The sequence below is a fragment of the Eublepharis macularius genome, chromosome 5 (genome assembly GCF_028583425.1).
Source record: "Eublepharis macularius isolate TG4126 chromosome 5, MPM_Emac_v1.0, whole genome shotgun sequence".
NCBI classification, from domain to species: Eukaryota; Metazoa; Chordata; class Lepidosauria; order Squamata; family Eublepharidae; genus Eublepharis; species Eublepharis macularius.
The window spans coordinates 69,597,862-69,624,621 of record NC_072794.1 but is presented as its reverse complement, the minus strand read 5'-3'; the positions used below and the strand labels follow the sequence as shown (position 1 = coordinate 69,624,621).

General features: G+C 40.9%; 1 protein-coding gene across 1 annotated transcript in view; it reads right to left on the bottom strand.

The window, feature by feature from the left end:
* Positions 1–549: 549 nt before the first annotated feature.
* The window catches only part of LRRIQ3 (leucine rich repeats and IQ motif containing 3), a 60,625-nt gene continuing 34,414 nt past the window's right edge, over positions 550–26,760 (bottom strand). Inside the window, exons 7-8 of the mRNA XM_054980374.1 lie at positions 10,944–11,658; positions 550–1,063 (exon numbers count right to left, since the gene is read on the bottom strand). Coding sequence (XP_054836349.1) covers positions 865–1,063; positions 10,944–11,658 — 914 coding nt within the window. The 3' untranslated portion in view covers positions 550–864. The remainder of the gene's footprint in view (positions 1,064–10,943; positions 11,659–26,760) is intronic.

Genomic DNA, 26,760 nt, shown 5'->3' with positions numbered 1-26,760 from the left:
TTTTGTGCATACATACAAGCATACCTACTTACATACATAATAAAATAATACATAATAAAATACATAATAAAATACATGTACAAAATGATAGAAGTCTTTATGAAATTATTCAGATAAGAGTTTTTCTTTAGTGAACTGGGAGTGGGAAGAGAAGGCTTGACACCTCTCTTTGCAACTGTTTATATATTCTCTTCTTGTGCTCAGCACACATGGATAAATATATATACAAAGAATTAAAGCAGAATCAACTAGAAGCATAATTAATTACACATAGGAAAGCAGCTAATGAAACTAATCAAAGTACACAGTGTGTTAATGAAAGTTAGCAGCTGGGACCAAATTATTGCATTAGGCATAGCCAGAGTGCAACTGAAAATACATTCCATCTAGAGCTAATGGCTTATGGCATTGTTGAATATATAGTTACTGAGGAATCACTGATGCAAAGCTCCAGTAGTCCTGTCTATAAGAAGTGTAGTCAACATTTTTAATTGTACTTGTGCTACTTGGGCTACATTAGCACCAGTGAATTTTTCCAGAATTATTTTATATGGCATTGAATAAATTAATTTTAAAGCTCACTAGATAGGTAATTGTATCTATTCTTAGAAACATTTGCAGTTAAAAAGTCAACATTTGCTAACAATTAGAACACTAGACTAATTCTGTTGTCTTATTTAAACCCATGTAAATACTGAAATGTTTCAAATTATCCTGTTGTATCAAACCCCCTCCCCTGCCTCAAGTATATTACAAGAATAACAGAATCAGATTATAAAATTATAAGACATTTTTTATAAGTAACATTCAAATAACAAATTGCAATTGTGCTTATGTTCACTTCCCAATTTGTACATTATCAGTTTAAGCATCATACTCGGCTATAGGCAACGCACTGCCAGAACTGCCAATTACTGGCAAGTTGTACATTATTTTCTTTCTGGGTTTCTTCACAGCTGCAACTTTTGCCTTGGCTTGCTTAAATCTCTCCTTAGCCATTTCATCAGCCATATATTTTCTAAATATTTTCTCCGCATTACCATGCAGTTGTATCATGTGTTGTCTGAAGAAAAAGGAAGAAGCCACAGTGTTTCACCACTTCCAGGCATTCTTTTCTGACTATTACTGAAACATGAAAATTAAACTGTGTTCCACAGGAATAAATGTTTCCATTAATTATATAGTATGCAGTTTTTGGTAACCTACATACAGTCATGTGGGTTTTCCAGCGGAATATAAATTGGAAAATTTTCCAGTGCCCTAAAACTTGAACAATCTGATTTATCCACATATTAATTTTGGCATATTTAGTAAACACAATATTAAAAGTATCCCATGTTAATTTTATGTTCCAATAGCAACCAATATTTGAACTGGAATATCTGATTAGGAAAAATGTAAGTCCAGTGTTCAAACAGATTCAAAACTTCATGTGACAACCCTTTTAATTGCAATAACACGTATAAACCTTTTATTTGTTTAAAATATTTATATTCTCACCTTTCTCCTGAGCAACTCAAAAGAAAACAATCTATATTTCCTTATACTGTACACATTTGAGAAAAAAACACTGAAAATTGCTGACACACTAACAGTGCAATCTGAAGCGATTACTCCATTTTAAGTCAATTGAAATCATAGAATCATAGGGTTGGAAAGGGTCATCTAGTCCACATCTGCTAGGGTCATCTAGTCCACATCTCTGTACAATGCAGGAATTGCACAAATACCTCCCCCCTGCACTCACACCCAGTGACCTTTACTTCATGCCCAGAAAATGGCAAAACACCATCAGGGGAAAATTGATACCTGACCCCAAAGTGGCAACCAGTATTACCCTGGGCGTGTAAGAAGGAGCCACAAGAACTAAGCGTTGATGTAACCCTTCCTGCCCTCCCTCTCACGATCTGCCTCGGTTCACAGACATTACTGGGTTTAGAAGGGTATGATGCTCTTTAGGACTGGATTGTAATTTTAGCATATCTCTAAATAATGGTGCATGATATGCCATGGATATGATTGTCCACTCATCTGTTTCAACAGAATTTATCTCTCTTCCACAGAGGTTACTGGGATACCTCAATGTCCTTGTCACTCTCCATAGTATTTGTTAGTTCTACATCAGATTGATGATTACAATATCCCATCTAACAATGTGAGAGGAGACATAGGACCAAGCTGACTCCAGTCATCCCTCTTTAAAGGTCCAGCATGGACCTAAGGGAAGACCCGTTGTACCAACTCTACTTCAGCCCCCCCCAATAATTCATATCCAGAAAAAAGAGATAAATCCATGGATAGCAGCACAAGACCCTCAGGCAAGACTCAACGCTAGTCATTACCACCCAAAGTCCTCCTGCTTCCTCCTCCTCCTGCCCAGGTGGAAGAGACACACCTAAGGCAAGTAGCTGAACTTCAGTGCATAATCACTATTTTTCCAGCAAATCATTTCGTGTGCTAAATTGCTTTGTAACGTCAGTGGAATTTAGAAAGTAATTTGAGACCTGGGGGATGGAGGCAGCGGCTGATGGTGCAAAACTTTAAATATAACTTTGGTTGAAGACTGAGTAACCCTTACTGGGTCATACCCAGTGTTGCAAAAATGTCCTTTTTGTTTTGCAAAAATAAATATAGCTGGAATACTTTTAATAAGAAGTTATGTTTCAATCAAGCCTGATGTTAATATTTCATTTATCCGTTTCACTCCAATGTTAAATTGCACTCAGTCATGCAAAGATGAAACAAAGGCATTTGATTAATTAAATTCACCTTTATGGTTTATGCCTGACTTTTAATTTGACACACTGCATCAGTGTTCCATTAACTTCCTTTCCCAGCAGTAACAACAAATGAAGGCAAGATAACAAATTAACCTTACTCTTATCCTACAAAATACAACCAGCAAATGGAAAAATCTAACTCCTGTCCACTTTTCATGATGCTAGAGAAGGAAAAAAATGCAGAACAAGTGCCAGCTCACATCACCTTTAGCAAAAGACCACTTGCTGAATTCAGCTAAGCAAATGAAAAACTGCTGAAAACAGCAGAGTTGCTCAGATATCACTAATGCTATAATTTAAAGACAATGTGATTATTCAGGTGTAAATGGGCCTATTAGATATGCTCAGGCTTTATTGGTGGCAAGGATGCAGAAGCAGAAATGTTACTAAGTCTGAAGCCAAAGGTTTAGTTTATATTTTGGGGGGGGGGGACTACTGGATACTTGCAAGCCTATCATGAAATTAACAAAAAAGGCAAAAACATGGAACATCACTGTTCTACTAGATTTCAGAGCAGAACTGTGTGTGCTTCCTAGATTACAAAGAAGCTGGGACAAGGAGCGTGAATAACTCATGTATCTTCTTGTCAGATAAGATCTGAGAGATTCAAATCCCATATTTCGAAAAAGGAAGAAAAACAGAAAGCTCAAGTCACCTAATCTTCCTCTTTCCCCACTTTGTGTAAAATGTGAAGCCACTTTAAGCTTGAACGTCTTTATAATCAAGAAAAACCTGTACAGAAAAATGTAATTAGCAGATGTCAAGAATATTCTAATGTATGTGAGGGTTTTTTTGATGAAACATAAGTTAATCATCAAAGCTTAACATTTATGTTCAATGTTTGCAGCATCTTATCTGTGAGCTACAATAATGATCCTTGTGTAGTCAGACTCTCCTACTGGATGTGTACAGTAAATAAAAGGAATCTTGTTTGTTTATTTAATTTAATTATAGTTTGCCTTTCTCATTGAGACCCAAGGTGGATTACACAGTGCAAGGTAGATTATACAGTCCTACAGGCTATCTCCTAAACATTCAGCACTTCTATTGTAATCCATATCAGTAAGAATGGCTATGACAGATTTATGAGTAACATCACAGAGTTATCAAAATTTTATATCTATGATGTTCAACCAACAAACAAATCAGAAAAACTCTAAAAGTCAAGAGTTATTTCAGTTGCTTGGAGGGGGGAGGGGTGTACTAAACATGGCTACCATCAAAGGTATATTGATTTCTTGGAAATGAGCCTGGGGGAGGTGGGGACACTGATTTGGAGAAATGTTGGAGTAAATTGAGCAAGTGATTCTTATTATTTAGAGGCTGGGTGTTATACCCCGAACCCCTATACTCCTGGAGCCTATGAAGCTAAAAGAGTAGCACGTCTTCTTACCAAGGCCAGATTGACCTTTATTGCCATCAGGAACAATCCTGGTTGCTTGGTAACTTGGGAGCTGCCAGTCCTGAGCCCTCTGACCTGCCACTGCTCAGGAGGCAAGCATGCCAGAGAGGATACAGAGGCATATGGGTAGTTCCTGGCCTCCCTGGGTACCACTACTCCCAGACTGTGCAAAAAATGACCAGCCCAGCAAAGATGCTGCCATACAGATGCAAATGGTGTGGTGTCCAGCCCTGCCTGGCTCCAGCACTTTCCTTTTTGCCCAACTAGCCCCATCAGTAATCATACATGGCCACATTGGCCAAGGGCAATTGCTGATGGAGCCAGTTGAGCAATGATGAACTGAGGGAGGGAGGTGGCTGCAGCCTTGCATGACAGGCTCTGGCCATCTATCAGGTGAGGGGGCAAGGTGGGGCTCTTTTTCATGGCCATTGTGGCAGTTCAGTCTGTCCCTGCTTGCAACTCATGGGATCTCCCCACAATTGCACCAAAAGAACTACCAGCATTTGTTGGACAATAATCTGTCATTACATTCCACACAAAAAATGTTCAGAATAACACAAATCATACTAGATAAAACAATCCTCAGTCTGAGAGGATAAAGTCATCTCCTTCCCAATTAACATTTCTCTGGAGTAACTCAAGGCCGAGAAACCTTGTTCCCACCACTGGCAAAACCAGGTGATCATATTTTAAAGGATCCCCTTTTAGCCCCCCCATTGTGGGTTTTGTTTCCCCCATGCAACATATGAATCTCCACGCTCCCCTCCATCATTCCACCATTTCTCTCTCTCCCAACCTGCTTCTCCCATGTCCTTGCCCTGCCCTGTCTCACTTTTTCTCTCTTTCTCATAGAGCCCTGCCCCAAAGCTCTTCCTCTCTTGAAAGCCCAGTTTCATCATTGTATGATCATCTCTTATCCCTGTTGTTAAATTTAGTTTTATAGACAGAACATGCATATGCAAAACAAGTCTAAAAGTTGGTTGTTGTGGGTTTTCCAGGCTGTATTGCCGTGGTCTTGGCATTGTAGTTCCTGACGTTTCGCCAGCAGCTGTGGCTGGCATCTTCAGAGGTATAGCACCAAAAGACAGAGATCTCTCAGTGTCACAGTGTGGAAAAGATGTTGGCAGGTCATTTATATCTACTCAGGAGGGGTGGGGTTGAGCTGAGTCATCCTGTAAGAGTTTCCCAGGGTGTGGAATGCTAATGGCGGGAGGCTTCACTGTATCCTGAGGAGGTTCTTTTGCATATGGATTGGTACTTGATGTGCTAATCTTCTCTGCAGGGCTATTGTCAGGTATAGAGTGTTTTGTTAGCCTGGTGTTTTTCAGAACTGGAAACCATGCTCTGTTCATTCTTAAGGTTTCTTCTTTCCTGTTGATGTTTTGCTTATGCTTGTGAATTTCAATGCCTTCCCTGTGCAGTCTGACAAAGTAGTTGGAAGTGTTGTCCAGTATTTTGGTGTCCTGGAATAAGATACTGTGCCCTGTTTGAGTTAGGCTATGTTCAGCCACTGCTGATTTTTCAGGTTGTCCAAGTCTGCAGTGTCTTTCATGTTCTTTTATTCTTGTCTGGATGCTACGCTTTGTGGTCCTGATGTAAACTTGTCCACAGCTGCAGGGTATACGGTATACTCCTGCAGAGCTGAGGGGGTCTCTACTGTCTTTTGCTGATCGTAGCATCTGTTGTATTTTTCGGGTGGGTCTGAATACTGCTTGAAGGTTATGCTTTTTCATAAGCTTTCCCATCTGATCAGTAATTCCTTTGATATATGGCAAAAACACTTTTCCTGTAGGAGACTGTTTTTCCTTGGTTGTTTGATTCATCCTGGGTTTGTTTGCTCTTCGGATTTCATTTCTGGAGTAGCCATTTGCCTGAAGTGCGTGGTTTAGATGATTAATTTCCTCATTGAGAAAGTGCGGCTCACATATCCGTCTTGCACGATCCACTAATGTTTTCATTATGCCTCTTTTCTGTCGGGGGTGGTGATTGGAGTTTTTGTGTAAGTACCGATCCGTGTGAGTTGGTTTCCTGTAGACCTTGTGACCTAACTGAAAGTTTGCTTTGCGGATGACCCAGGTATCCAGAAATGGGAACAGATGGATGGGGAGGCCATGGGGAGCCCTCTCAACCCAGTTATTGCAAACTTCTACATGGAACATTTTGAAAAAACAGCTCTAGAATCAGCACCCCACAAACCTAGTGTATGGTTCTGGTTTGTGGATGATACATTTATCATTTGGAGCCATGGAGAGGAAGAATTGATGGGGTTTTTCAATCATCTCAACAACATCCACCTGAACATACAATTCACAATGGAGAAAGAAATCGAGGGGAAACTCCCATTTCTGGATACCTGGGTCATTTGATCATGGGAGTGTAAAATTATATCTTGGAATGTAAATGGACTAAATTCACCTTCTAAACGTAAGACTATTTTCCACTGGCTTTTAAAACAAAAATGTAACATAGTGTGTTTGCAAGAGACACATATCAAAAAGCAGGATGTAAAATATTTGAAACCTGCAAAACTTGGAAATGAATTTGCAGCAGCTTCCAAAAAGAAGGAGAGAGGAGTTGTATTTTATATAAAGGAAGAGCTGCAGCCAAAACTAGTTTTAAGTGATACAGAAGCCAGATATATAGCAGTGGAAATAATTTGGAATTCTAAGAAGACTTTGGTGATTGGAATCTATGCGCCTAATGGGGAAAAGAAATTTTTTTCAAGGATTTACAGAAACAACTAGACGAATTGACCTATGATCAAATAATTCTGGCAGGTGACTTCAATGGAGTTACAAATTTGGAAGAAGACAAGAAATCTAAAAGCGCACAGAAAAAGAGAGGACTTTTGCCAAAATCGTTTTTTGCGATTAAGGAACAAGAAAGTCTGGAAGATGTATGGAGGAGACAAAATCCTAAAAACAGACAATATACATTTACTCTGCAAGACATTTTACACTTTCAAGAATTGGCATGATCTGGGCCTCCAAAGAATTGGTGGTATGGACTAGAGACGTGGAGATAATGCCCAAGGTAGGCTCAGATCATAATCCAATCATGTGGAGATTTGGAAAAAATACTAAAAGGAGAAGATGGAGGATAAATGAAGACTCGCTGCAGACGGAAGAAAACATTGCGTTGCTACGAAGAGAAACCAAGTTCTTTATACAGTATAATTTGAACAAGGACGTATCAACTTATAAGGTATGGGACACATATAAAGCTGTGATTAGAGGAATACTAATGGATTTTAATGCAAGAGCTAGGAAGAGAAAGGAAGAAAAGAGACTTGAAATTATGGAAAAAATTAAAGCCAAAGAGATACAACTTAAGAAAAGACCAGGGAAAAAGAAAATATATCAGGATACGAAAATCCTGCAGGAACAATTGATGGCAATGAATAATAAAGAATTGGAGTGGAATTTTAAAAAATGAATCAGAGGTCGTTTGAAGGTGCAAATAAACCTGGGAAATACTTAGCGTGGCAGTTAAAGAAAAAAAAGGAGAAGAAAACCATAACTAAGATTCGAGAAGAGGATAATATATTGATGGATCAATCTGCCATTAGTAGAGCCTTTTTTAAATTTTATGCAAAACTGTACCAAAAAAAGGAGGTGAACAGAGATTCGATAGCGGAATATTTGGAGAAAATGAAGCTTCCAACAATTTCAGAGGAATGGAAAGAGAAGTTAAATAGGGAAGTGGCAGAGGAAGAAATAAAAGAAGCTATACAATCAACAAAATTAGGAAAAGCGCCTGGACCGGATGGAATAACAGCAAAGTTTTATAGAATGATGGCCAATGACCTGACACCGTTTTTAAGGGAGGTGATCAATGGAATTTTGCAAGGTCAAAAGATTCCTGATTCATGGAATGAAGCTAATATATCATTGATCCCGAAAGATGGACAGGATCTGACTAATGTTAAGAATTATTGGCCAATTTCGTTGCTGAATAATGACTACAAAATATTTGCGAAAATTATGGCGGAAAGGTTAAAGGGATGGATGTCGGAATTTATTGCAGAAGAACAGGCTGGATTTCTACCTAATAGACAAATTAAGGACAATTTAAGGACAGTAATAAACGCTATTGAATACTACGACAAGCACTGTGATAGGGAGGTTGGTTTCTTTTTTGTGGACGCGGAAAAAGCATTTGACAATTTGAACTGGGACTTTGTTTGCCACTATGGAAAAGCTGCAAATGGGAGAAAAGTTCATACAAGCAGTTAAAGGAATTTATAAAGACCAGTGTGCAGCGATTGTAGTTAATGATGATTTGACTAAAAAATTGAAAATAAGTAAAGGTACAAGACAAGGTTGCCCATTGTCTCCATTGTTGTTTATTTTGATTTTGGAAATTTTGCTGATCCAAATTCGAGAGGACGATACAATTCGTGGCATAAAAATAAAGGAATTTTCCTACAAAGTCAGAGCATTTGCGGATGATGTAATGTTGATAGTGGAAGATCCAATAGATAACATGCCAAAAATAATGGATAAAATAAAGGAATTTGGAGACTTGGCTGGATTCTATGTGAACAAAAAGAAGTCGAAGATATTGTGTAAGAATATGACGAAGCAAAAACAGCAAGAATTAATGGAGATAACAGACTGCGAGGTAACTAACAAAGTGAAATATTTAGGAATTGAGCTGACTGCGAAAAACATAGATTCAAAAATAATTACGAGAAACTGTGGCAACAAATAGAAAGAGATTTGATAAAATGGAATAAATTAAATTTGTCATGGTTGGGAAGAATAGCAGCAGTGAAGATGAATGTGTTACCACGCGTGATGTTTTTGCTGCAAACTATTCCAATTATCCGAGACTTCAAACAATTCGACAAATGGCAAAGAAAAATTTCAGACTTCGTGTGGGCAGGCAGGAAACCCCGGGTGAAAATGAAAGTATTACAAGATTCGAAAGAAAGAGGGGGACTGCAACTGCCAAACATAAGATTATATTATGAAGCAATTTGTCTGGCTTGGTTAAAAGATTGGATAACGCTAAAAGACCATAACTTCCTGGCCTTGGAGGGACACAAAAAATTGTTTGGATGACATGCCTATTTGTGGTATGACAAAGTTAAAGCGGACTCTATGTTTTTGCATCACTATATTAGAAGAAGCCTTTTCACAATCTGGAAGAAATACAAGAATTACATGGAAAGTGGTATCCCTTCATGGGTGGTACCATATGAAGTAATAGATCCGAGAGCTGTTTATAATGAACAACAATGTTTAACTTATAAAGAGATAACGTCGACGGAACATAGATTATTAAAAATAAAGACACAAGATGAGTTATCTCCTCAATATGGATGGTTTCAATATAGGCAAATCAGGGATGTTTACAACTCGGACTGTTTAAGGGGAGGAATAATGGCATACGGAAGACGAGACAGTTAAAGTCCAGATGGTGAAATGGGCAATAAACTTTCACAAAGAAATAACAATGGAATCATGGGAATATTTGTGGAAAAACACTTTGAAGACTTCAACTTGTACCAATATTAAAGAGAACGATTATAAAATGATGTATAGGTGGTATTTAACGCCTAAGAAGATTGCGCTTGGAAATGCAAACATGTCAGATAAATGCTGGAAATGTAAAAAGCATGAAGGATCATTGTATCATATCTGGTGGACTTGTGAGGTAGCTAAGCAATACTGGGGAGATATAATAGAAATAATTAATGAGGTTTTGCAAACCCAAATAAATAAGAACCCAGAACTGCTGCTACTGAACCTGGGAATGGAAGATGTTCCAAAGCAGTATAGAACATTGCTATTTTACATGATTACAGCAGCAAGATGTTTGTATGCGCAGAAATGGAAAGTGCAAGAAATACCAACTATAGAAGATTGGATTTACAAATTGTTGTACATGGCAGAAATGGACAAAATGACAAGAAAACTGAAAGATCTTGATCCAGGAGAATATATTGCAGACTGGGGGAAATTGAAACAATACCTAGAAAAAAAATGGGATATGAAAGGAGGACTGTGACAGTTTGAGAATTATTAATGTGTGATTTTATAAAGGGGAGAGAGAAGTAACTTTACCATTAACGGGGAAATTTAGTTATTAATTAATCTAAGCTAATATTAGTATTAAGAAGAATGTATTAAAAATAGATAGGTTAAACAGGGAGATGGAGATTAGATACATCAGTAAATTGGAGATATTGAAGAATTTGAATATGCTTAGAATAAGTGATATAATATATATAAGATTTCAAAAAATTATAGTTAAGAGTAACTTAAATAATAAGATGGGCTAAGGGTTGAAAAGCTGTTGGACGTCTATAAGGAGGGGGGGAAGGGTGGGGGTTGATATAATTTAGGTAAGATGGGGAATTTGTGTAATATTTTATTTACTCACCAATAAAAAATTTTATTAAAAAAAGAGAGAGAGATCTCTGTCTTTTGGTGCTACACCTCTGAAGATGCCAGCCACAGCTGCTGGCGAAACGTCAGGAACTACAATGCCAGGACCACGGCAATACAGCCCGGAAAACCCACAACAACCATCGTTCTCCGGCCGTGAAAGCCTTCGACAAGTCTAAAAGTTGTCTTGCGTTATTTCTAAATATTTGCACTCACTGATCATGTAATTTATCAGACTTTTTACACTTTTTCAACAGGTAAAACTACAAAAAAAATTAAAAACCAAGCAACATACTTCTGAAAAATTTACAGGTTTCTGTCTAGCATTTGTATCTCCAAATTGAATAATCAAGAAAAGCAACGTACCTCTGCTCCTGATAATGTTTAAACATGTCTTTACGCTGTTTCTTTTCTTCTACAAAGCTTTTAACAATAACACTTTTTTGAGCTATGAATTCCTGGTGACTCCTCCAACCATCAAGTATCAACAAGCCTTTAGTCAAAGAAGTATGCTGACCACTAAAGCCGTGAATAAATGTACGTTCTACTGTCTTCGCCTCCTTGCTTTCTAAAAATTTAACATGCTTTTGTCTAATTTTTCTAGTTAATGTTGCTCTTTCCTCTTGGCGCTCTTTCAAAAAATCACGAATTACAAATTTTTCCTGTTCATATTTCATCTGAAGATACTCTGTTCTTTTTTCAGTTAACTGATAAGAATATTCTTTTGCTGCATTTTGAGAAATCTGCATCTGCATTACTTGCCGCTCTTTTTTAAGCAAAATGTCCATTTCTTGATTTTCTAGGTATGCTTTATCAATAGCATGCAATGGGCGAAGCCTTATAGATCCATATGCTTTAACGAAGGCCCTCCTCTCAATGTTACCTGGATCATGCATGGGCTTAATTTCTGGAGGAGTTTTCTTTAAAAAATGCAAGTCATACACATTATCAGAAAAATATTTCTGTCTCTCTTGATACTGTTGCAGTTCAACAGTCTTGGAATAGAAAGGCATTTTAGCTACTGAAAGCCTAAACTGACTTGCCATCTCCTTCGCATCTTTCATTTTAGTTTGTTTCCAATCTAGTAGATTTAACACAAAATAGTAAATTTGTTATAGTTACTATTCTCTCAAATATTTTAATTTATTCACATTTACATTTTGATGTTAACAACATATTGTAATAAGCTTAAGATCCGTCTGTTCCACATGGAAAAGAAGTTTGTCACTTAATAGAGCTAAATAAAACAAAAATCCAATAGCATCTTAAACACTAGCAACATTTATTTAAATATGAATTTTTGTGAGTCACAGCTCACCTCTTTTTTTATCATGGCATTTTCCTTTATTTAGACTATAAACAATAACATAAAAGCTATAGACAACAAAAATAGAAGTTAAAAATATTCTAAAAAGATGACACACTAACAATACTTAAACAAGCGAAAAAAGAAAAAAAGAAAGAAGAAAAAAACCCCCTAAAACTAAACTACAGATTGAGTTCTGATTTTCTCCACCACAAATATGGATCATATTCAGAGTCTTACTTATTCTAAGTTAAACATAAGGGCCCTCTTTTTTCTATTGTTCATGATTCTTACTCCATAAAGCATAACTTTATGGATTACAGCTCACTTCTTCATATAGATATAGGATACGATCTCCTTAATGGATCTGCCCAAGTCCCTTCAATGGGTCTTAATAGCTTAAGAGCTCTAGCCAAGTACCCATCAGGTTTGCCCATAAGGGCGTGAACATCTCACCTAATTGAAGGAGGGGCAAGATATCTGTGTGAGACTGAAAAAGGAAAGAGACAGAAAGAGAAGCCACCCCTGCTGATGACTTGAAACACCTGGCAGGCACAGGATACTTTTCCTCTCTCTTGAGATCTGATGCAGGGTAGCATATTTTTTGCACTGTAAAAGAGTCTCTGTGCTTCCATCTGTGCTCTACTTATGACCTGATTCCAAGCGCAGCAGCAAAAGGAGGCTTCCTGACCAGCCTGAGTCCAGAGCACAAGAGCTAGACCCTTACAAACTGGTTAATTCAGCAAGATTTCCCCTCCAGCCTAAAATAGGCTTCAGAGGGAAGCAGCCCCACCTGCTCTGGAGACAGCTGCTGAGACTCATCTTGTCAAGGCTTAAATGGAGCCAGAATCCTGCAAAGCTCTTGGGCAGACATCCACTTGACTCATAGTTTGCCCAAGAGCTGGAGCACAGGCTGCAAGCCTGGCACTGTGTCACCACTGGGCTGCTTCTGTAGATACCAGCCGTACCTGCTGCTCTGCTGGGTGGTGGCAAAGCCTGGAGGGCTGGTGATCCTGGACCTGGCCAGGCCTGGCTGTGGGATAGCTGTCACTGTTCCTGGAATGTTTGCTGAGTCTCTCAGTAGCAAAGTCTCAATAGCAGGCTCTCAGGCACATTGTTTGGGAGCTGGGGGCTCCAGGGTTTCCACTGAATAATTCCTGACTCAGGCTCTTGGAGCATGGCCCCAGGAGCCATGGGCTCTGAACCTTGTAGTACTGGGGATTCCTGGGCCCCCTAATCTGCCTCAGACGAAACCTCGGTCTCTTCCTGGAGCTCATCTGGGTCCTCATTTGCTGCGTCTGAGCCTGGCTCAGCAGAAGTCATGTCAGCTTTTATGGTTTGATGTAGACCAAATTTTCAGAATGGAACTTTCCTGCCTCTCCCCTCTCACTGCAGCTCATTGATCTCCAAGAAATGCTGCTCCTGGCAGATAGGAGACCCTTAGGAATGATGTGAGGAGTCTGCCTTGGGAAAAGGGAATTGGTGCAAAGTGCCAATTAGTCTGGATTCAACCTGTAGATTTATAAATAACATTAGTACTAAAATGCCATGCTCAGACTGAATGGCCCAGGCTAGCTCGATCTTGTCAGATCTTGGAAGCTAGGCAGGGTTGGTCTCAGTATTTGGATGGGATCCCACCAAAGAAGACCAGGGTCACTATGCAGAGGAAGGCAATAGCAAACCATCTCTGAAGTCTCTTGCCTTGAAAACCCTATGGGGTCGCCGTAAGTTGGCTGCAACTTAACAGCACTTTCACCATCACCAAAAATACTTTAAGTCTCCAGTGCTTTCTCCTCTTAGAATCAGCCTGGGTAAGGATTAGCCCATGGCTCACTGCTTGGAAAAGAAGACAAGTATAACAGTATCATTGTTTAATATTAACACACACATATAAGCAACGGATACTCAAGGAATCATGGGGTGGGGGGTGGGTGACTGGAAAATCATTTGCTCCCTTGAGTTCCTTGCAGGAGGGGTAGAATAAAAGTAGACAGATCAATAGTTCTCATTGTTCATTTATTTTATACAGAATGACCCTAACACAGTTAGTGTGTTCCTTACAAGGACAGGGTTTTGTGGTCTTCCCATTGCTGGTGCAGCTACAGAAAAAGTGCAGCAGCAATGCAGCTTCCACATGACAGATTTCCCTCCAGTTTCCCTGTCCTAATCTACCAGAAGTGGTTACTTCCCCTTCTCTGGGCTACAAGGTTTTTTGCAATTTTTTAAAAAGTATGCCTTTTTCCTTATATCTCCACAATGGAAGGAGCTGGAGACTAACAATACAATCCTAAGAAGAGTTACTCCAATCTAAGCTCATTGAAATCAATGGGCTTTTACTGGTATAAGTTTTTTTAGGATTGCACTGTAAAAGTCCCATCTCTTTTAAAGGGTCTTAGTAACAACTAAAGTTTGCAGGATTGCGGACATTGTTTATAAATTTTGGCTCTATCTTATATTTTAAAATGGATATGAAACCTTCATTCTTGGCTATTTCTGGCAATCAGCCATCACTACCATTCTCTAACGGTAGTGCTTGCCTGGGGCTCAGTGTCTTCAGACTCCTCCCTGAGATCCCACAAAAGAACCAAGAAGAAATTACAGAAATATTACTGAACAACTCTTGCCCAGAGCTCCTATGGTATAGCTCGCACAAATATCATGAGACTATACCTGCCTACTCATTGGATGTTGCCTCTACTTCCCATGCACCACATGAACCTTGTGCTGCTATGTTCATCTGGAATTCCTTCCCTCTTGCTTATTTCCCTGTATTCTGTCTTTATCCACTCTGCAAATGGGTAAGATCAGCAGCTGCCCCCGTCTGTGCACTCTCCTCTATGGCTCCTACTTTGTGGAATGGTCTGCCTGAGGAGCTCAGGCAAATCATTTATTCTTTTGCTCCCATACTTCTATCATTCCACAGAAGGTATAAAACAGAATTGTTCAGGAGGGCATTTTTATAAAGGGAAAAGGGCTTTAGTAAAATTGAACTTGCCAAGGAAGACACATTTACAAAGAAAGGGTCAAGGGCTGTAGTATATGGCACTGTTTATTGTTTGCATTTCTTTTTTTCACTGCATTGTTTTTCTAATTTATGTAATCTGGCTTTTGCATTTCTTATGTCTCACACTGTCTTATTGCCTTGTTTTCTAACTTTGGTAATTCAATCTTATTACAATAATGTTCCAGGTACATTGCTAAATTTTGCAATCCACTTTGTGTCTCAGCAGGAAAAGCAGACTATAAAGAAAATAAATAAATATATGCTTTGTTATCCACTATATTTTTATCTTTCCAAAGTCCAATATCTGGTTTATCCCATTGGTTCATATTCTAGGATCTGGGATTCCTTATTTTTTACAGGTGTTAATTTTGCAAAGCTAGGAAAATTGTATTATCATCAATTATGGCTATTATTTAAAACATTTTAATGCCATTTCCCCAACCAAATAGGGTCCCCAGGGCAGCAAACATCAAAACATTTGAACATTAAAACACAAACACATAACACTCAAACCAGGGAGCAGGGCCAGTAATAGTTATTGGGAGTGTAAAGAAAATGGCTTTTCTTTTCAAACTGTGACCATCTTAGAAATCTCTGGTTTAGGAGAAAGGCCTGCGGGCCCACGCAGTGGCAAAGGAATCTGAAAACGGCCTCCTCGCCCCTCAAATGGCCTCCATGGCCACCATTTGAGGGGCAGAAAGGCTGTTTTTGGCAGTGGAGGAAGCTGAAAATGGCCTTCCCGCCCCTCAAATGGCCACCGCGGCCACCATTTGAGGGGCGGGAAGGCCGTTTTCAGCCTCCTCTGCCGCCCTGCGGGCCCTCGCAGCAGCAGAAGAGGCCAAAAATGGCCTTCCCGCCCCTCGTGGGAGGAGGGGGCGGACACCACAGGCCCGCAGGGCAAGATAAGTGTGGGTGGAGGGCCGGGGCTGGGGTTGCGCAGTTTAAAGGGCCTTGCAGCTTGCAAGCAGCAGGTCCCTTTAAACTATCAGCTGGCAGGCGGCAAGGGGGGATCCTCCCTGCCACCTGCCAGCTGATAGTTTAAAGGGACCTGCCACTTGCAAGCCACAGGAAAAGTTTATTTTATTTAAACTGCTCCTTTATGACCCAAACGAACCAGTAGACCAGTTCGTGGAAGTTCGTGGAAACAAGCTTCCACAAACCGGCCTGTTTCATGCGTTTTTTGGATCTTAATTCGATTCGTGCCCATCTCTAGTTCTGATTGGCTAAACAGGCCTGGGCCAATTTAGACCCTTACCCATAAAGTTAGTTAGCAACACGTAGAAGCAAGAGGCTAAGAAAGAGAAAATTTAGTCTCTCTTTGAAAGATGGCTGCTCCATTGCAACCAGCATTTTGTCTGCTGATATGGACTTAGTCCTATGGTCCTGTTTGTCTCTATGGAAGAGAATCTGAGGTAATTTGCACCTATGCCTAATTGTGTTTGCCTTCTGAAAATACTGTGTATTGTGTAGTTAGAGCTTATTGCTATAGCTTTTGTTATTTTGTCCCCCCGTCTTTGTTCTTTTTAAATATTTTTGCACCAAATAAATAATTATATTTTTTAATCTATGTAGTTCTTGACTCCTAAACCTCAAAAGGCTGAAGTGGGTGCCTTGACCCGAAACCACCTACCAGGTAAAACTTTGTTGAGAAACTCTACATGCAAACCAATCTTGCAGGGTAGACTTTCTGATTAATTTCCCTGAAGGGCCAGGAGTTTTGTCCTTTTGCTCCTGTGCTTTGAATAAAGCAAAAGGACTGGTGGCAGCTATCCAAGACTGAGGTGAGAGCAGTCTCTCATTAGCACTTTTGTAATTCTGTTTGATAAAGAGCAGGCGCCCTGCGTGCATTCATTCCTGGCTTGGGTGGAAGCAAGCTGTGCTCCTGGCATCTTTGACTGGGACGGGGGGTGGGGGGTGGGGGAGAGGTAAGCCAAAGGAAATGAAAGTCTTTACCTGCTGGCAGAGGACAATGATAGAGGGAGATTGACAAAACTCCCTGGGGAGGAAGTTTCAAAGTTTTGGTACCATGACTGAGAATGGCCTTTCTTGGCCTCAGACGGCAGGGACACCTGAAGCAGGGACATCAAAGATGTTCAGAGTAGATGGATAGGTTCCTATAGGAGAAGGCAATCCTTAAGGTATGATGGCCCCAAGCCATTTAGGGTTTTAAAGATCAATACCAGTACAGGAGTTTAAGCTAGAAGTTAAATGGGAACCAGAGAAATGACATATTCCAGTCAGCATGCTGGCTGCAGCATTCTACACGAACTGTAGCCACTGAACAGTCTTCAAGGGCAGTCTCACATAGTAATTGCTCAACACCACAGTAATCAAATCTAGATGTTACCAGGGCATGTACCACAATGGCAAGATCTCTTCTGCCACAGCAGGCTCCCTGAGCACAGCACCACCACCTCACAGCCTCAGGGGCTGGTGAGGAAAGGCAGCAGCAAAAAGTCAATACAAGGGGTGGGTGTGTGGCTTGGAAGCACTACTTCCAATGCAAGTGAGTGACTGATTCCAAATAACTAAAATAAGGGCACTGCATTTCATTACTGTTTTCTGAAATGTTCACTTCATTTTTTATGTGATAAGTTTTAAAGTATTCTGGTAAATCTGTGAAGAATGTAAATACAAAATATCAGAAGGAGAGAATATACCACTTTTGTACAAGATCTGTGGCACAATCATTTTCTCAGCGTTTCTGTCTGTCAGCTGTAGCATAATATCATCACTTTAAGTGTGGCAGCTAGAGAAGGGTGTCATTTTCTGTCTCAGAGAGAGAGAGAAAAAATGATTTCTTGACTTTATGTATGTAGACAGAGAAGGTTGGGTGCAAAGCCTTTTTCCATAAGAGAATGTTCTTCTTATATGAAAGGGGTGATTTTTGCCTATTTCCTTCTACACGCACCCACACACATTACATGCACCCACATTGCACCCCACATTGTTCCTTAAGAGCAGTAAGCACAGATGCCACAGGAAGGGAGATATAAAAAGATCTTTTCCACTCAGTCCTTTAGATCCTACTGAAAGTCTGCTGTATGCCTTATTGCCTACTGATATGACTAGTGAAAATAATAATAATAATAATACATGAATAAGGTATTATTCTCTTTTTTCCCCCTCTTCTTTTTCTCTTCACAAAGGCTCACCTGCTGTTGGCCCCCTTAATTTCCATTCCATTTTGGTGTTTCCTTTCATGCTGCGTCATACAGGAATGGTCCACTGTTCTGCCAAACCACCTTTCTGTTCAACACCAAACTCTCTTCAGAATACTTCACTCTTCACATTTTCAGAAGCAGTGCTACTCCCCCCCTTTCCCCACCCCTGTTCTAGACCACCTCCAACCAGCTACACTGTCCCTAGTCATCAAACTTTGACTGCAAGTCTAAGTATTCTTTATCATGTATGGCATATTTTTGGTTTAAATAAACTTGGGTAATAACAGTTTAAAGTAACTGAAGAAAACTGCTCTAGAACGTTACAAGCCCTTATACAAAATCCGGTACTGGATTCTGTCAGTAGAAATGCTGGATTAAAAAAAAGTTAGTAAAGATAAACCAGAGTTCTTAGGCTCATCAAAGTTATCAAAGTATTGTTAACAGAGATGGGAGAGGTAATCAATAACTCAGGTCAGAATTAAAGATCCAGAAAAATCTCACATTATACAGCAACTGGAGCTTGAGTATCATACTAATGTCATTGCTATGCTATTGTAAATAGTTTGTTTTATATTTGACTGAATAAATGTTTCTTTTGGTTGCCAAAATATGGTGTTTAGCATATTACAACGAACCATACATTGTATGCCTTCAGAATGCACTGCGCAAAAGTAACATTAAAATAATTAGAAGTAGTGCAGATGCAACTGAAAATGTAATTATAATAAGTTTTCTCCATAGAATATTGTAGTAATAGATTGCTAAACATCAGAGTAGTTTAGCACATTTGTATGCATAGAATTTCCCCTTCATTAACACAACATAACAGATTAATAATGAAATTCTCATTACACATCAATAGAAATCTTTATGGTCCACAATGTTAATAAAAATAAATGAGAATTGCAATGTTGGAAGAGTTTTATAAAATACTCATGACAATTTTGTCCATTTGAATTTTGTTAAATCATTAACATAGGCTACATAGGGTGGTCCACAGGCTCAAAAAGTCTAAATATACTTCCATGGGTTTGCTAAAATCCTAAGAACTCCACCTTCTTTTTTTTTCTTATGTTCTGTAACTTTTTAAAATCAAAATTCAGTATACTTCTTTAATGATTTCAGACAGCCTGATTTTATGGTCCAAGCAAAACTGAAGCAACATTTTCTCCCAGGTAAGTCACTTTGTTACCCCTGGCCTCCCTAGAAACTCTCTGCCTAAATCCTTATTCTCAGTAAAAGCTACTTGATAGTCCCATTGGTCTCAACAATGCTGAAAGCTAGAAAGAGGTTCCTTTACTTTCTGAAGATGCTCCTTCACTCTTCTGGTGCAGTAAGTATCTGGTCATAAATCCAGATACCAAGGGTTTTCAAATAACATAATAAATATAAAATGCTGTGGTCACTTTGTGATATGAAAGTAATGTTCTGTGACTTTTTGACAGCAAGGTTATGACATGTCAATATAAAATATATACACTGTGCAGAGGTTTGCAGAAAGATGAAAGTTTCTCAAAGGAAACAAGATCCAGGGTTGCTTCTGGGAAGGGGATCTTAGACCTTTACTCCAGTTTGGTGTAGTGGTTAAGAGTGTCAGGTCTCTAATCTGGAGAACCAGGTTTGATTCCCCACTCCTCCGCTTGAAGCCAGCTGGGTTATCTTGGGTCAGTTACAGCTTCTCAGAGTTTTCTCAGCCTCACCCAACTCCCAAGGTGATTGTTGTGAGGACAATAATAACACACTTTGTAAACCGCTGAGTGGGTATTAAGTTATCCTGAAGGGCGGTATATAAAGTTGTTATTGTTGTTGTTGTTGACTTAGGAGAGGAGTTTTGGCTCACCTGGGTCCTCTTCCTCCCAACATGTAGCTCCCTGTGCCCTCTTATCTCTGGGCTTTCTGCAATGGACCAAGGAGCAATCTGACTTCAGGCTCCTGACAGCCTTTACTAGTCCTATCCTCAAAATTCCATTCTTTATAACAACAGCAGCAGCACTTATATACCGCTCTTCTAGAGAGATTACTGCCCCACCCAGAGCAGTGAACAAGTTAGTGTTTATTATCCCCACAGTGCAGCTGAGGAGCTGGGGCTGAAAGGAGTGGCTTACCCAAGGCCACCTACTGAGCTCGTGGTAGTAGTGGGATTCGAAGCAGTAGAGTGCTGATTCACAGCCAAACCACTTAATCACTGTGCTACAGCAAACCCATCTTGAAGGAACTCTCTCCCTCTCAAGTGAGGGACATATCTGTAAGTGCTCTCTGGTGGGCCAGAGATCCAGCCAGACCCATTTGGTTTGGCCTCTTTAGGCCATTAAATAGAGAAGATGTAGCCTATTGGGAAATAGTTGGATTGTCAGCTCGTGCTACAGAAAGCATGTCGGAATGTGGTTGGAGCCGAAAGCAGGCATTTCAACTGTTTTTGAACAATGACAAGACAGCACAGCTTCACTGGGCAGGTGATGGTGGTGGAGGAACTGAGGCCAGGCATCTCACTGATTTCAGACACTCCCCGGCCACATACGCACATAATCAGAGTTTCTATTATATCACCTGATGAACTGGAACAGAAGAATTCCACATGCACCCCATCCTAGATCCATATTCCATGACCAATGAATATTAACCTATATTCTATCAATCTGCTACACAAACTTTGTCTTCCTTGAGCCATAGGAGCCTTCCTCCAATTTAAGTTGCTCTTGTCCAATGGAAAAATAGAGGATAGTGCCTTTTATGACAGTAAAATGTCATCAGGTTTGAATCAATTTAACAACAAAAAACATTTCTTTCAAGAATATGTTTTAAAAACATCTTCTGTATATTTTATACAAATAAAATTCTAGAAAATGATAATGGAACAATTGAAATTGGACTTGGAAAGGACAGTTGGTCAGGCCTTGACAAATTTTCTTTGGCTCTAGCAGTTAGCCCTAAAATTTAGATTTTTCAGCCTTCAAGGTTTCATATTTTAATGAACACATTTTCTTATTATTGCTACTACAAAGCCGAATCTTCACAGTTTTTTGTAATTTTATTAAAGCTATGACAGAAGTGTTGTGATATATAAATAAATTCAGGGGTAGAACTGGTTGTCATCACAACAAAAATCTAACCTATCACCCTAACCTAACTTCTCTCTAATTTCTCATAATTTCATTATTACTTTTAATTGAATATTGGAGTCAGCATAGAAAGCAACTGGTTAAGAAATGAATTCATCTACCATCATTGAATGTTGTAAACTTTATATAAAAACAATCAATGACAAGAACTTCATGCACATTTATTTTTATACCATACAACAAAACATTCTGATGTGAAATGATAAATAAGCTTTAGATTGGATACAGCCAGCTTTCTGTGTTCAATCTCAGCCAATTCCCCTCTTATTACAGCTCCTGTTCCATAAAGCATTTGTCCATGCAGGTCCCATGATCCCAAAAATATCCTTTTTGGTGGTAAAACAGGACCACTTCCTTCCTTTTTCACCAATGGAAAACTGGTTGGAGCCACCATTTGTACTTCTACCGTGAAGTGCTGAGAGATAATACAATAAAATCATTGCTGAAAATACTAAGCACCACAATGAAATTTCTAGGCACCATAGTGACCTGGCACTTGGGATTTGTTGAATCCAGGCGTAAATAATTTTCTAACTCAGAAATATATAGGAATTTCACATGAAACTTTAAGCAAACTAGGATATATTATATACCAACTATGCTCATCTCATTCATTAAAAACACTATAAAAACATTTGTCAATGATTAGATTATCTAGAGATGATAGCAAAATGTGAAGTTTGAGTTTTTCCTTTCGTTTGAAAGGAAGTTCGTAGCTGGGAAGTTTACTTGTATGACGCCTTGAAAAATCCAAAGAATTCTCACAGGCTCTGTGGTAGACCCTTGTCTGACAATAAAATACTGGTTGAACGAAAAGGAAACAGGTTTGACATTTTCATGATTTCAAAGTGGTTTACTTGCACAGTTAATCTCTTGCTGTACATCTTTAAACAGGTGAGTTTCTATAGCTGGATCGATGCCCAGAACAAAACTTTACAATATGAAGAACAAACAGATCACTGACTTGCAACATGTATTCCATAAGAGAAGTCTCAAACTTAAGCAAAACTCATCCCAAGCCATTGGAAGTGATAAATCAGAGGACTTTGGAAGAGTAAACTAGAGGGCTATTATGGGGGCTAACTGAAGTCATTTTTTTGCTATTCTCCTGGTCAAACCTCAGCATAATGTTGATCCACATAGGACTATATATATCAGTTTTTTATAGTATCATAACCAAAGTTCAAATGTGACAAAGGCCATGCTTGATTATTGCTCCTCCTGGATCTAGCTGCATCCTTTGATACAATAGACCAAGCCATCTTGTTGAAGGCGGAAGTGGTTATCAAAGGACTGGACTCAAAAGAGTTACTGTTGGGGATCAGCTGTCTCCGGAGTGGGAATTATCTTGTGGGGTTCCATAGAGCACAATCTTATCCCCCATGTTATTTAACCTCTATGTAAAGTCTTTAGGACAACTCATTCATAGCTATGGAATTGGATGCCATCAATATGCAGATAATACCTAGCTCTATATCTCACTATCCAAATCACTGCAGGATACAGTTCAGATCTTAGGTTGCTTTCTGACAGCTGTGGTTAAATGGCTGAAAGAAAACAAACTGAAATTGAACCCAGACAAGATGGAAGCGATGCTGGTTGGGAAGACAGAGATCTTGAACACTGTACTTCCCACTTTCGATGGAGGTCATCTGACCCTTACAGACTCAGTCAAAAGCCTAGGGGTTATACTGGATCCAGCACTACTGCTAGAAAAGCAAATTAAGGTGGCTGCAAAAAATGCTTTCCACAAACTCAGCCTAGCCTGGAAGATGGCCTCCTACCTCAACATGGCCAATCTGGCCACCTGGATCTATGCCATGCTAACATTGAGATTTGACAACTGTAATGCACTGTAGGTCTTCTCTCTAATTTAACTCGGAGACTCCAGCTCAGCTATTATCGGGAGCTAGGGGGACCATGAATTTTACTCCCATTCTGCAGTCACTCCTATCAGTTACTGAGCCCCATTCAAGATATTGGATGTCCTCTACAAAGCTTTTCATAGTCTTGGTCCATCATATCTATGGGACCGCCTCTCTCCCTTTGTTCCACCACAGCAGCTTCACTCATCAGAACAGAACCTTCTGCTGGTACCACCTTGCACATGGGCAATGCCCTTAAATGGACATTCTCTGTGGTGTCCCCCACTTTATGGAGTGGTCTACCTGAGGAGTTTAGCAAAACTCCCACTCTCTTTGTTTTCCCACACCCAAAAAGATGCTGAAAAAATGGAAGCCAAACAGCCTGCAACCGTTTTGAAAATGGAGATGTCTGGAGTGAAGGGGAAAAGCTGCCAGCGTTCAGTGAGTGGGCCATCCCTTTAAGGACATGTGAAAGTGACCATAGTGTGACCGGAATATATGCTCCTTCTACACCAGAAACTTTACATCTGTCAAAATTTTGCTCAACACTTCATTTTGAGATTACACAGGAAACACTGCACCTATGAGGAAACCCATCTTGTGTTTTCCAACAAAGCAATCAAACAAACACATAACTAGAAAAGAAAAACCCTGTTGTACTTATCGTCAGTATAACATTGTAGTTTCGACAAAATCTAATGTCAAAATGAAACTACCTTCTCTATCTCTCATGAAAAAATGGCCAGAACCTCTGGCCTAAGCCCTGATCCAAAGCTGCACTGGTATCATGCTGCATCAGCACTGACGTAGATCTGGGTGGTCCATGTGACATGGGCAGTCATCTTCCTAAGCCTCGTCTCGCCACACATCCAGTCGAGATATAATGGAACACCAGGAGAAAACCTGGCATGGCTCAGAAAGCTATACAGTGGGAAAAACAAAATCCCCCTCCATACCTTCCAACCTGCCCCCAAACACTTAACTGGCTTAGTTAGTTAGCCAACTAACTCTACAGTAGTCACAGGTCCCTCAGCAATCTCATACAAGGCACACTGAGAACTTAAACTGAGAACCTCCCGTTCCTGGGCAAGGTGATTGAGCGGGCAGTGGCGGTACAACTGCAGGAATTCCTGAATGATGCTGGAGTCCTAGAGCCATTCCAGTCTGGCTTCCGTCCTGGCCATGGGACAGAGACAGTCTTGGTTGCCCTCACAGATGACCTTTGCAGGCATCTGGATCGAGGCGGGTCGGCGCTGCTTGTGTTACTCGATCTCACAGCAGCGTTTGACACGGTCGACTATGATTTGTTGGCCAGCTGCCTCGCTGACGTGGGAATTAGGGGGACAGCCTTACAGTGGCTGGTCTCCTTTCTCCAGGGTCGGGAACAGAGGGTGGTGCTTGGGGGAGATCTATCACCCTGTCACCCTCTGGTGTGCGGGGTTCCACAAGGGGTGACACTCTCCCCGATGTTATTTAACATCTACACACGCCCCCTCAACCAGTTGGTGCAGAGGTTTGGGCTGGGCTGTCATCAATACGTGGATGACACCCAGCTTTTTCTGTTGATGGACGGCCGGCCAGACACAGCCCCAGACAATCTGGCCAGAGCTCTGGAGGCTGTGATGGCATAGTTGAAACAGGGCAGGCTGAAACTGAACCCGGTGAAGACGGAGGTCCTGTAGCTGGGATGGGGGCTGCCAGATGTTGGGATCCAGCTCCCTGCCCTGGATGGGACACCACTGGCAACTTTGCCAGTGGTGAAGAGTCTGGGCGTGCTCCTGGATGCCTCCTTGTCGATGGAGGCCCAGGTCACGGCGGTTGCCAAGTCTGCATTTTTCCATCTTCGTCAGATCAGGCTGGTACGGAGTTTCGGACTTGGGTGCCATCAATACGCAGATGACACCCAATTGTATCTGATGATGGATGGCCGGCCTGTCTCTGCCCCAGATGTCCTGGAACGTGCCTTCGGAGCTGTGTCTGGATGGTTGAAGCAAAGTCGGCTGAGATTGAATCCCTTGAAGACGGAGGTCCTGCATGTGGGTCTAGGGTCCATGGGTGCAGGACTCCAGCTCCCTGCTCTCGACAGAGCGCCGCTTACGCTGGTGTCAAGGGTGAGGAGCCTGGGGGTGGTCCTGGATGCTTCCTTGTCTATGGAGGCACAGGTCGCAGTGGTTGTCAGATCCTCTTTCTTCTATCTAAGACAGGCTCGACAACTTGTCCCCTACCTATCGACCCATAACCTTACAACAGTGATCCAGGCAACGGTCACCTCCAGATTAGACTATTGCAACTCACTCTATGCAGGGCTTCCCTTGGGCTTGATCCGGAAACTGCAGCTGGTTCAGAATGCAGCTGCACGGGTGGTTGCCAGAGCACCAATCATGGCTCATATAACACCTATCCTCTGTCAGCTGCACTGGTTACCGGTTGAGTACCGGGTCCGGTTCAAGGTTTTGGTGTTGACCTATAAAACCCTATGCGGACTGGGCCCAGCATACCTTTGGGACCGCCTCTCCCCATATCTTCCCCGGAGGTCGCTTTGATCAGCCACTAAGAACTTGCTGATGGTCCCTGGCCCCAGGGAGGTCCGCCTGGCCTCTACCAGAGCCAGGGCCTTTTCAGTTCTGGCTCCAACCTGGTGGAACTCTCTGTCTGAGGAAACTAGGGGCCGGCAGGATTTGTTATCTTTCCGCCGGGCCTGCAAGACGGAGATGTTCCACCGGGCATTTGGTGGGGGCTAGGCTGTCCTCTCGCTGGCCATACCACTGAAGACCTTCCACCACCCATGCAGGACAATGCTGTATTTTAATATTTTATACCCGCCAATTTTAATTGTTTTGATATGATGTTTTAACGTTTTTATAATGTTTTTACTGTTTTTAATCTGTTGTTAAACCGCCCTGAGCCCGTCTGACGGGGAGGGCGGTCTAGAAATGTGATTAAATAAATAAATAAATAAATAAATAAATAAATAATTTGCCCCCTACCTGATGCCCCAGGACCTGGCTACAGTGACCCATGCAAAGGTCACCTCCAGGCTAGATTACTGTAACTCACTCTACGCTGGGCTACCCCTGGGCCTGATCCGGAAATTATAACTGGTCCAGAATGCGGCGGCACGGGTCCTGACTGGTATATCCTACCAGTCACATATCATACCTGTCCTGTGCCAGCTGCACTGGCTTCCGGTTGAATTCCGAATCAGGTTCAAGGTATTGGTTCTTACCTTTAAAGCCCTGAGTGGGTTGGGACCGGCATATCTTCGGAACCGCCTCTCCCTGTATGTTCCCTGGAGACCGCTTCGATCAGCGGATAAATGTTTACTGGTGGTCCCCAGCCCTAAGGAAGCCCGCCTCGCTTCAACCAGAGCCAGGGCCTTTTCAATCCTGGCTCCAGCCTGGTGGAACACTCTGTCAATGGAGACCCGGGCCCAGCGGGGCATATTATCATTCCGCCGGGCCTGTAAGACAGAGTTGTTCCGCCAGGCATTTGGTGGTTGAAGGAGGTGGTGCCATGTTGGCCTCCCACCTTTGGGCTGGGGGGGGTTCTCCCCACCATTGCACTTGGTTAATTTATTTCATTATTGTTTTTTATGTTGATTTTACTATTGTTGTTTTCTTGTTTTTATTGATTTTAACTTGTTCACCGCCCAGAGCCCCTGAGAATGGGTGGTATATAAATTGAAATATAAATAAAAATAAAATAAATAATGAGATTAGAGCTCT